Source organism: Eriocheir sinensis, chromosome 43 (assembly GCF_024679095.1).
Source record: "Eriocheir sinensis breed Jianghai 21 chromosome 43, ASM2467909v1, whole genome shotgun sequence".
NCBI classification, from domain to species: Eukaryota; Metazoa; Arthropoda; class Malacostraca; order Decapoda; family Varunidae; genus Eriocheir; species Eriocheir sinensis.
In genome coordinates, this window is record NC_066551.1 from 5,123,960 (window position 1) to 5,136,205 (window position 12,246).

General features: G+C 41.6%; 1 protein-coding gene across 1 annotated transcript; it reads right to left on the bottom strand.

Moving 5' to 3' along the window:
* Positions 1-1,332: 1,332 nt before the first annotated feature.
* On the bottom strand, positions 1,333-12,235 carry LOC127010343 (RNA-binding protein 34-like). The gene is made up of 9 exons (XM_050884278.1): positions 12,085-12,235; positions 10,507-10,627; positions 9,429-9,921; positions 9,021-9,091; positions 7,839-8,026; positions 7,100-7,218; positions 6,750-6,836; positions 5,364-5,507; positions 1,333-1,744 (listed from the first exon to the last, which is right to left on the bottom strand). Exons 1-9 carry the CDS (start codon positions 12,188-12,190, stop codon positions 1,649-1,651), a joined length of 1,425 nt encoding a protein of 474 aa, XP_050740235.1. The 5' UTR covers positions 12,191-12,235; the 3' UTR covers positions 1,333-1,648.
* Between the last annotated feature and the right edge of the window lie 11 nt (positions 12,236-12,246).

A 12,246-nucleotide genomic window follows, 5' to 3' on the forward strand; every position in this document is an offset into this window, starting at 1 on the left:
GGAATGGCACGTGTTCATAACAGATTATGGTGGCTGAAGGGCTTGGCGTATTCTCAACGTGAACGTAATAACATTGCGTAACATTGTTCGTCTTTGCAAGTACCTACGTACACTACGAATTAGCTGGTCTTAATCACCAACAGAATCTCATAACATGTCCTCTTACCTCCTGGAAGCTGCTGCCGGTGTCACCACTCCCTTGTCGCCACAACACTGGGGAAGGATAACGCGGCCAAAATCACGTACAGTCCACCCCAAAGAGACTATATAAGATACGTATTATAGTCTCCTTGGTCCGCCCTGTGCGTCGTGTCGTGCTGCTGGGGGGTCACGCCATGCCTTTGTAGAGGATCTTTTATTTCTGTTTTCGACCGGTGGCTATTTACTGCTGTCTTTATGGGACTTTTCATCAGTAAAATAGTACAGTTAGCCTTTCTAAGCATATAACTCGTTTACATTATTTTTCTTATTTCGTGCCATATAATGTTTTCATGCAGTTTTGTTGTTATTCTGTTGTTTTCTACTACGGTGTCTTCTTAGGTAATTGTGGAGATTGACTCCGCGCCTCCAAAATACGATATTACGCCTCCATATTATAGTTAATGGACGAAATACATGTCCCTCAACCATGATATGAAGGTGCAAGTACTTAAAAGTAAAGAAAAAGTCCTATAGTCGATCGACTCAACTTGAGCCCTTCTAGGCACGGCTCCCCTGAGCCGCGCTAATGCCATATCACCCCATCACTCTCCTCAGAGGAGCTCGCTACTCCCCCACCCTCTCTCTTATTTACGTTATATATAATATCTTTTGCTTGGCTGTGCAGGACGCGAGAGTGAGACCTACGTGAGTCTTCCATGGTGGCGGAAGGGTGAATGGTGCGGCACCATCGCATGAGCCACGTTGCCAAGTGAAATGGAAGTTTACAGAGTCGTTGTCTTTCATTCAAATCCCAAGCCATTCATAACACCTTGCAGTCGTATTATGAATATATATATTCCATAAATAGATAACGTACAGACTAACAGTGAGACAGATCGCCATGCGCAGGTCATCGCTAGATGTGTAAACAATGGGGGGTTACCCGGGCCAAGCCACGGGCCTCAAGTTAATAAGAGTCGATGGACTATACATTGAGAGAGAGCGGACGGGGTCGAAAAAGTGTAAACTCCTCAGGGTGAGAACTTACTTTGTTGTGATTGTTTCTCAGTATTGTTAATATTTTCCCAACAGATGCAAGTCTTAGTTATTTGAAGAGTCCATTGACATACTTGCAGATTAAAGCATACATGAAAATATGGATTACTCAGTGTGGTGTAACAAAGATAATAGTAAAAAGAGACATTGTCTTTATTGTACAACAAATATCACAATACAGCTCATTACATTTATCCCTGCAAACATCTGAATCTGGAGCTCTTGAAGCCTAGCCTGTAATTTATTTGAGACAATTTCCTTCGAGTCATAGTCCTCTACAATGAACTGTATGAAACCAGAGGGACAAATAAATACCCATGTCAGCAAAATACTCTGAGTAATCTTATATTCTCAAATCTACTTTTAACAAGATCTTTTCATGACACATTATTATTCCAAAAACATAATTTATTTTCACCAATGACACTGCACGATATTTGCTGAAAGAGTCTCAAGGCGTCTTCCCCTTCGTGGCGGGTCCTGTTAACTTGTGGGCAATGGCCTTCTTCTTTCTGTCCTCCTTGGTAAACTTTGCCTTGGCCTTCATCTGTAGAAGGAAATAACATTTAGAAAAGTATTCTGAAAGTTTCCTATTTTTTTTGGCGGGGGGAAAACATATAGGTCTCATAATCCCATTACACTCGGCCCTCGATTTAATGAACCCCGATTTAACGGATTTCGGATTTAACAGACCACAAAATTTCAACGGACAAATACCCAGCAACGGACATTCTGTCCATTGCTGGGTAGATTTGTCTGGTGTGACACCAGCTTTAGAAACGTCAAAACCCAAAAATAATAACAATCTCACAGAAAGTGATATTTTTAATCAAAACTGCTTGCATCGCCTCCCTTGACTAGGTCGAGGAGGGTGAAGCCCCCCTCCCCCCGCCCGTTAGGTAGGTTAGGTTTGGTTAAATTTATTTGGCTCGCGGTTTGGGGCGGTGGAAATACGAAGCGCGGGATGGGACATGGCGGCGGCATGTGTAGACCAATTCGTGGGAATTTGTTGTGAGAAATACCTCCTTGCAAAAACAAGTCGCGCTGCTGTCCACCACGCATGTGTACGGGGGGAATACACAGCAGGAGAAACATTAATTTACCTGGTTTTGTTCAATTAGTGTATCCATTTCTGAGTGTAAGCGGTGAGTGAAATGATAGACAGTACGCATGTTGAACCTCTCTCTGCAAGTTGTTTTGCGGCTGCAGCGGCGGGTGCAACAGCATTGAAAAGTCAGTCATTTAATGATTTGTGACAGAAACAATTATCACATTATTTCATAATACTGAAAACTGAAAAAAAAAGTTTCGTCTGCCCATGCGAGACAAGCAGACAAGCGAGATTAAGCGTTCTGCAGCCTCCAGTCTGGAGTCGTGTACTTCCTGATGTGTTGGTCTTCTACTGAAAGAAGTTGAATAATGCAGAGTGGAGTCGTCGGCGTATGAATGGACAGGACAGTTTGTTATGGAAAGAAGATCATTGATGAATAACAGGAAGAGAGTGGGTGATAGGACAGAGCCCTGTGGAACGCCACTGTTGATAGATTTAGGGGAAGAGCAGTGACCGTCTACCACCGCAGAGATAGAACGGCCGGAAAGGAAACTGGAGATAAAGGAACAGAGAGGGATAGAATCCGAAAGAGGGCAGTTTAGAAAGCAAAGACTGGTGCCAGACTCTATCGAAGGCTTTCGATATGTCTAGCGCAACAGAGAAAGTTTCACCGAAACAGCTAAGAGAGGATGACCAAGAGTCAGTTAAGAGAGCAAGAAGATCGCCAGTAGAATGCCCCTTGCGGAATCCATACTGGCGATCAGATAGATGGTTAGAAGTGGAAAGGTGCTTTTGAATCTTCCGGTTAAGGATTGATTCAAAAGCTTTAGATAGACAGGAAAGTAAAGCTATAGGGCAGTAGTTTGAGGGATTGGAACGGTCACCCTTCTTAGGCACAGGCTGTACAAAGGCATACTTCCAGCAGGAAGGAAAGATAGATGTTGATAGGCAGAGACGAAAGAGTTTGACCAGGCAGGGCGTCAGCACAGAAGCACAGTTTTTAAGGACAATAGGAGGCACTCCATCAGGTCCATAAGCCTTTTGAGAGTTGAGGCCAGAGAGGGCATAGAAAACATCATTTGGAAGAATCTTAATAACAGGCATAAAGGAGTCAGAGAGGGGATGAGTAGGAGGAATATGCCCAGAATCGTCCAGGGTGGAGTTCTTACAGAAAGTTTGAGCGAAGAGTTCAGCCTTAGAGACAGATGAGACGGCAGGGTTAAGGAGAGGAGGGAAAGAGGAAGAAGTGAAGTTGGGGGAGATATTTTTGGCTAGATGCCAGAAGTCACAGGAAGAATTAGAAGAAGCAAGGTGTTGACATTTTCTATTAATAAAAGAAGTTTTGGTAAGTCGGAGAATAGATTTGGCACGATTCCGGGCTGAAATGTAAAGGTCAAAGTTAGTGGGAGTTCGAAGGCTCTGGAACCTTTTGTGAGCTGCCTCTCTATCTTTTATAGCACGAGAACAAGCGTGATTAAACCAAGGCTTTTTAGCATGAGGAGTAGAGAAGGTACGCGGAATGTATGCCTCCATTCCAGAGACAATCACTTCTGTGATGCGCTGAGCACACACAGAGGGGTCTCTCTCCTGGAAGCAGTAATCATTCCACGGGAAATCGGAAAAGTACATCCTCAGGTCGTCCCACCGAGCTGAAGCAAAATGCCAGAAGCATCGCCTCTTCGGCGGGTCCAGAGGATGTACAGGAGCGATAGAACAGGATCCAGAAATAAGGTTATGATCGGAGGAGCCCCACATAGAGAACAGTTTGACAGAGTAAGCAGAAGGATTAGAGGTAAGGAAGAGGTCTAGAATGTTGGGCCTGTCTCCAAGACGGTCGGGAATATGAGTAGGGTGCTGAACCAACTGCTCTAGGTCGTTGAGGAGAGCAAAGTTGTAGGTTTGTTCACCAGGCTGGTCAATGAAGGAGGATGAAAGCCAAAGCTGGTGGTGAACATTGAAATCTCCCAAGATGGAGATTTCAGCGAAGGGAGAGTAAGTCAAGATGTGCTCCACTTTAGAGTTCAAATAGTCAAAGAATTTTACATAGTTAGTTGAGTTAGGTGAGAGATAAACAGCACATATGTATTTAGTAATAGAATGACAATGAAGTCTTAGCCAGATGGTGGAAAATTCAGAAGAGTCAAGGTCGTGGGCACGAGAGCAAGTGATGTCGTTGCGCACGTAGGCGCAACATCCAGCTTTGGATTGAAATTTAGGATAGAGATAGTACGGGGGAACAGAGTACAGGTTGCTGTCAGTAGCCTCAGAAACCTGTGTTTCGGTGAGGAAGAGAAGGTGGGGTTTAGAGGCGCAACATCCAGTGTTCCACAGAATGAAAATTAGAACGAAGCCCGCAAATGTTGCAGAAATTGATAAGGAGGAGGTTCGAGGAGTTATCAGATCACCTCTTAAGTCGGCAGCCTGAAGGGGAGTCCTCCCTGGGGGAATTTATGGTCCCCCCCCCAGGCGGGGACTCCGAGGCAGTGTTTTCATTAGCCATTTTGAATTTTGAATTTTGGGAAAAGGTGTGTGTGTTGTGTGAATGTAGTGTGGTGTAGAAAGAGAGAGGAACGGTCTTTAGAGAGCATGCTGAACTGCTCTCTGGTGTTGATGAGACAAAAGAGAAATGGTTGGTGAGGACATGGGAGGGGTCTTTGAAGGGCTTCAGCACCCTCCTCGCTTCCCATATATCCTCATCGGGAGTAGCTCACGCCAGTTCGGTAGGTGTCTTCCTACCTACTCCTACCAGATAATAAACTAATTAATAATAATAATAATAATAATAATAATAATAATAATAATAATAATAATAATAATAATAATAATAAACATACTAAAAATCTTGAACAAAGGTATTTTCTCTTGAGGTTCTAATAACATTTAAATATATATTATAAAACTCTAAATCTAACAGCTAAACCTAACTGACATTACTGTTTATTATGACTACAAATTGTATGATATAAAAAAAATGGAATACACAAATTTTGATCTCTACCACTACTGCAATCGTTTTATATGGCACCTAATGAAGAAAAATATGAATCTTCTGTCTCCAGACACAACAAAAAATTGTTATACATGAACACGCTATTGCATAGTCAAATAAACTCACCTTTTTAAACTTCTTTGTTTCAACCATTTTCTTCCCAGAGAAAACGGGATGCTTTTTGACATTCTTAGTTGACACAGCTTTGGGTTTCATGAAGGAGAGTCCCTTCTTTCCTTTAGTTTTCAGTTTTGGCTTGGAAGTCTTTCCCTGGAAATAAATGATTTGTAAATAACATTAAACAAATAATGTCTTTACTAAAGAAGCTCCTGAAGGATGTTCCCAATGGTTTATCAAATTCTTCCATATATATAACAGAATATTCATATTCATATTCATAGTTCTCTATATCATAGATATTTCTTACAAAGCAGGCTTGGAATTTTGGCAGATTCTTTTGGGGACGAACAGAGGGCATCATATGTTCATGAGGTTTTTTTTTTTTTTTTTTTTTTTTTTAATAAGCACTTTTAGGATCCCTTTGAGGACGATATAGAAAACACTGGGGGGGCTATAGCCCCCTAACTCCCCCAGAAATTATGGCTCAGAAAAGCACTTATCACTAGCCTCCCAGAGGTAAGAACAATAGCAACATATCACCTTTCAAAGATTATCCTACAGAACCCATTACTAAGAGATATTTATTCTTACACTTTTAATGTATACCCTCGCAGGCACTACCCTGTTGTTTCTCCTCCGAACCAGGAAATCCTAGTTATGTCTACATATTCTCATAACTCTTAGTTTATAAAGAATTTCCTAAATTGGAACATTCTTTCTCTATTAGTTGTTTAAATGATATCTCACAAGCTATATAATCCCCTTTGGCTTGTCCTCTCTATATCATGCATGATCATGCAAGCAAAATCATTAAATTCACTTTATCAATATCCCAAGTAGTTTTTGTAATAATTATGGTTGTATTTATTCTTACAGTATCATAGATGGAGTAATATTTTTAGGCCAGCTTCTTTGCTGAGGCTTGCCGTTTTGACAGAAGGTCCACATCACATATTTTTATCTACCAAATTATTCAATAATGGGATTTGTGTATGGAAAATGGTGCAGGACTGTAGAAAAGTCTTTTTCCAAATTATCATATGCTATGAGTGTTGCACATCTCTAAAGTAATAATTGTGTGAATTTCCCACCATTAATGCATTTTGGCCACCTACTAAGAAAAAAATTAATGGTTAGAAAGTTCAACTACATGACCAAATAAGGGTTTTGTTTTCTTTCACTTTGATATTGACTGAGGGTCATCTTTAGGATAAGATGTACTGAACACAGACTTACAAAGCTGCGCCTTAACATGGCGTATGGAAAAAATGTAGCAGAAGTATGAATAAGAAGGTAGAAGTGAGTTTTTCTTTTGTTGCCACCAATTTGTATGAATCCAGAAAGAATATACATCAGCATGAAGGAAACTAAGCCATGACAACCCTTTCCCACCTGCTTGTTGCAACGTTGAACACGAAGCTGCCGGTGCATGAACACCTGATCATGCATTTGCAGCGCCATCTCAACAGCATCCTCAGACTGCAAAAGAAACATGACAAATAAAATGAAATGTAAGACAACCTGAGGACATTGGCAAATGCTATAAACTCTGAGGACAGTGAAAATGTACACAAAACTTTAAGTGATTTTACTGTTGACAGAAACCATATTTCAGTCTCTAAAATGAACAGACCATACCTTCATACACATTAGAAAGAAATGTAATGGTGAACATATTAATGTTCAAGAACCTGAAGACTAACTAAATAAGACACGAAACTCTACACAAATACACAACTCACCATAAAGTTGACGTAACCAAATCCTTTTCCAGATGCCAGCTTCTTGTCTCGCACAATGCGTACACTTTCTACCTCTCCACAGCTGGCAAAATGTGATCTCAGATCCTCCTCCTCAGCCTCTGGAATTATACTCAAAATTAGTAGTGTACCACCATTAATCATATTTGTACTGAACTGATATGTAAATTCATTGCAAATTCATTGAACTTGTTATTTTTGCAGTGATATCCATAATCATTCTAAATGTCACAGAAGTTTAATGTAAATCATCAGTTGGCAGGAAGTGAATTCTAGTGCCAATGCATTTTTCACACAATACCAATCATGGGCAAAAGCCAGAGCCTTACATCTAATGCTAAACATTAACTGAATACACATACTGTGTGACTACTATTTTCTATGTTCTCTTCCACTTGCAAAGGCCTTTGGTGTAAACAAGTGTTATTTATTTATTAAATGTGGTGTGTAAACTAAGCAAATGCAATTTTTTACCACACAGACTAAATCTCTTGAAGAAAATACACTCCCTACAAATATAAATATATTTACAAATTTGCATTTATTGTCTTCATATTATGATAGTTTTATTTCATTGTGCAGGCCCACTGCAGGAGTAATCTGTCTCGAGAAATATTGCTGGTCACCCACGGTGGTTTAGACAGATATTATTGTGTTACAACCAGAAGAGTATGCTAGTGTGTACACACACACACACACACACACACGAAAAAACACTAACCAAAGGCCAAGTTGCCCACAAATACGGCCAACTTGTTATTTCTCTCTGCAGGTGCCTTGCTGCGGTCCACATGCAGGTGCTTCTGGTCCAGCTCAGCACCATTGGCCTTGAGCGCCTCCTCCACCATGGCTTCCTCCGTGAAGCGCACGTATGCATTTAGAGATGAGCGCTTCTCATGGAAGGTCTTCCTGTTGGTTTGAACAATCAGGTACAGTATTAGCTAAACTGTAAAACCTATCTACTAAATAATGAGAAAAATGTACTACAAATGAGACATTTTTTTATTTTTTATTTACTGGGTAACAAGAAATAATACAGTATATAAAGTAAGAATCTTAAAAGATAAGTGCAAAATGGAAAAACAGGCACTTGTAAATATAGAATAATAACCAATCTTTTCAATATCTCTTCAGTATTATCCATAAATTGTTTGTGTTTATCAGTCAAACAAAGTTAAACAGTTTTATGAAGGTCTGTCTTATCTCAATGATCCCTGTCTACTAAGGAAACATAGCGTGTCTTGCGCGTGTTGTCAGGTTTGATGTACAGCCATCCACTAGTTTGTTTAAGTACAAGCATTAAGTCCCTTAATTTTCTTCCTGACTGGTGTCATTTTACATGACACCAGTCATGGGCTATTTTTCAAGGGAGTGTGCAGGAAAAAATGGCAGTCGCGGGTTGGTGGTTTTTGAGGCTGGAGTCCGCAGTACCACATTCACCAACCTGGCTACACTGGTGGCTTCGTCTGCAGCCATTTGTTTGTGTTCGAATTCAGACACATTCGAAATGGAGGACAAAATTTGTTTGATAAATGTGTTCGAATTGGGAATCGTTCAAATTGAAAGGCATTCGAATCACGAGGTACCACTGTACTTGCAAACTGAAGCCACCTGGTCCCAGATGCCTCATTTGATATCTGATATACCTGACAAACTGGCACTGTTCCTTGAGGTTATTAAAACCATAACACAAATGAAAAGTACAATGAGGGTGAAAAGGTGCAGAGAGGTCAACAAAGGAATGTCTGCTACTCTCCTTTACTGGGAGGCAATTTCCTTCCTGCCTGGCCCTTTGGAGTGCTGCGTGACTCTTCTTACTGTTGCTGTGTTCCTAAATGATAACACAAGGGGATAATAAGTGATCTAGGTTTCACAAAACTGACCCTCTGGCCGGGACACTCACGTAATGACAGCCATCTTCTTGGTGGTCTCTGGGGCAGCTACGGCAGCACACCGCAGCCTAACTGCCTCAACCTGCAAATAATACTGCGGTTAAAAAAAGAAAGGGAGGGGGAGAGAAAGCAGAAGGGGAGGAGGAGGAGGAGGCGGCAGCAGAGGTCCTTATGTCAGCCAGTTAACTAAATGCGATCCCATCACAAACTGAGGAAGTGTCAACAGACGCTGACAGTTTAGACAAGACAAAGGCCTGTAATGTAACCAATTAGAGATTCATAAGATGGCGCCACTATTAACTCTGCGCCATGACGGGCTGGGGCTGACTACCATCCAGACCCCTCAAGAGAGCCTACCGGCGCTATAGGAGTTCACTTAAAAAAAATAATAATAATAAAAATCACCACTACCTGTTTACCTTGCCATATTTATTGAAGAAGCGGGTGAGACTTTTTCTTGTGGTCTTGGTGCTCACATTTCCTACAAATACTGTCCTTCGTTCCTTTGCCTCGTTGCTCTCTGGGGTGGAGGAGACACTTCCCTTGGCCAGGCCACTCTTTGTCCTCTTCTTGGCCTTTTTGCCAGTCTTCTCAGCCTTCTTTGGGTCTGGGGCCACTGTTGAGTCATCTTTTGATACTTGTTGCACTCCATTGCTTTTGATTGATGCATCAACTTCAGCAAGGGTTTTTTGTGAATTAGTATCCATCTTTTGTGCATTATCTGATGACTTCTGTGAATTATTGCTTTTCTTCTTGTTCTTGTTTTTCTTCATATTCTTGGGAGATGCTGGCGTATTGGCAACACCTGATGCTGCGATGACTGCCTCTTTCAGTTCGGGATTTGATGACAATTTTTGAGCCATAGACTTATTCTTTTTGTTCTTTTTCTTTACAATTCCATTACCTCCAGCACTGTAAAAAGGCAAAAAAAATATTAGAGGAAAATTTATAAATCAATAATGGTAAATTTATTTTAATATTATTTTACTAGGATGAAAAAAAAAAAAAAAGGCACAGAAGTTAAGGTACGTAGGCTGAGGCAAGCCTGCCTGGAGAGACTACGGGTAGATCTTCCTGCAATGAATGACCTCCCTAGCTGCTGTGAGAAGCTAGCTATATAGGGGAATTGGACAGTCCATGCCAGAGGGGTTGCCAACATGACAGGTGTTGCTCAAAGGGAAGACTTCTCCTGGAGGAGACACCTGTGATAGCAAGGTGCATCAATCAGAAAAACAAGGGAATTTCCTTGGGAGTACATGTGCTTTCCAAAAATGCTCACTTCCTGTGCTACCTCACTGTTACTGTACATCATCCTATACATTTTCATTTATTTTCAACCTATCTATATAATAGAAAAAAAAATAGAACTGTAACTGGTCTTGATATTTCTGAGATAAAAATTTACATGTATAAGGAATAGCACTTTTTTTTTTTTTTTTTAAGTCTAATCACACACACAAAAAAAAACACTAAACAAAAATACTTATTCTCCTTTACCTGGCTGTACTAGGCTGGTTAGCTGCTGCCTTCTTCTTCCCCTTCATGTTGTGTGGCTGAGGTGGTGGTAGGCTATGAGGAAGCTGTTTGGGATATTGCTCCTTAACCTCTGTCTGCAGCACTGTAACACAAGGAGGCCAAGTGATTAAAAAAATAGACGAAAATCTGTGACGATGGCTGCCTGTAGGAATTGTTTGCTGTGGGCCATGATTATAACTGGTGGAGGTGACTGACAAAAAGGTGAAAGTTGGAGGCATAAGCTCATTAGGTCGTAAAGTCAGTGTGACAGGGGCCTAAAGGAAGGCAAGAGTCAACACACTTGCTTGCCATGACTCATAAGATTGAAGACCACTTACCCAAGTGGTGGTATGGTGATGATGCTTGGGATGTAATAATGGTAGTAGTGGTGTGTCATGATGGTGGTTAGTGGTGATAGTGGTAATCTATAATATTAGTACTAATGGTTGTGGCTGTGTTAGTTACTGATTTACATTTACTATTGCCACCTGTCTCTGCCTACACCTGCATGTCCAAAATTTTTATACCACCAGGGTGGAGCTGCTGCGGGACAATGAAAGAGTTACCTTTGCTTAGACTGAGTAGAAATGGTTCAACAAAAGAAGGCTAAAAGAAGAGAACAGGGACATGGGTGCACCTTCATGGATCTCACTAATATGGACTTTTTCTTCTGGAGTGTTTTAGGCGGGTAGTTTAGGGTGTGGGACCATGGCCTCCAGAGCCTCGTCAGTGTTAAATGATAGTGTCCCCCAAGTTGAACCTCTCTGCAAGCTATTTTGCAGCTGTGGCGGCAGGTGCACAAAAGGCATTGAAAAGTCAATTATTTCGTGATTTCCGGAGAAAAATACGATCTACATAATAAACAGCACCATATTTTGTCCAGAAATAAAGTCAGCATCTTGAAATTAATAGGCTACCCTTTCGTGAATAATCCCCGAGAGCCGTCTTAGGTGAGTCAGGAGGTCACTGTGGTCTGATGGTGCAGTGTCTGTTGGAGAGCTGTCTTAGGTGAGTCAGGAGGTCACTGTGGTCTGGTGGTGCAGTGTCTGTTGGAGAGCTGTCTTAGGTGAGTCAGGAGGTCACTGTGGTCTGGTGGCCTGTCTGTGCCAGGTTAGAGCTCGGTCCACCATGGCGTTGCCCACAATGTCAATGTGCGAGGGCACCCACTGAAGGTGTACCCGTCTGCCCCCACAGGACAGCCGTGCCAGGAGTGAGTGGATGGATAAAATAGTCCCACTCTTGATACATTTAGGAATAGGATCATCAATCATTATCTCCCTAATCCTGGTCCTTCACCATGTCCCAATATCTTTCCTCATCCTAACCCTTATCCTAATCCTGTCCTGGCCCCTTGAATCCCCCGCATATCGAGTGGCCCTCAGCGGGTTCCCTAGAAATGAGATGGTGAAGCAAGTGTGGTGTGTGTGAGGTCGGTGAGTGGAGAGTTGAAGGGCAGTGAGAGTCTGTAACATGAATCTCACTAATAACAAGAATAATCTCCCTTCTTGAGTGTTTTATAGGACTAGCTAGCCTGTGGGACCAGTAACACAACCTCCCCACCTGTAGGTACCCACGTGTGCGCCGCCTTGTTGACAGTGACGTCACGCCGCGTTCGTCTGCCTCTGCCGCCTCGCTGCGTCCGATTCATCAGATTTTTACTTACCATAAAAGATTGATAATTTATTGATTGATTGATTGATAATTTATTGATTGATTGATTGG

What these genes read in the sequence shown, in the direction of transcription:
- LOC127010343 (XM_050884278.1), bottom strand. Translation starts at nt 12,190, where the DNA reads ATGGTAAGTAAAAATCTGATGAATCGGACGCAGCGAGGCGGCAGAGGC. An exon ending in TTGGTTACGTCAACTTTATG is followed by an intron (nt 6,837 to 7,099) that starts GTGAGTTGTGTA and finishes TTTCTTTTGCAG; the next exon opens with TCTGAGGATGCTGTTGAGAT. An exon ending in AAACAAAGAAGTTTAAAAAG is followed by an intron (nt 1,745 to 5,363) that starts GTGAGTTTATTT and finishes TTCCTTCTACAG; the next exon opens with ATGAAGGCCAAGGCAAAGTT.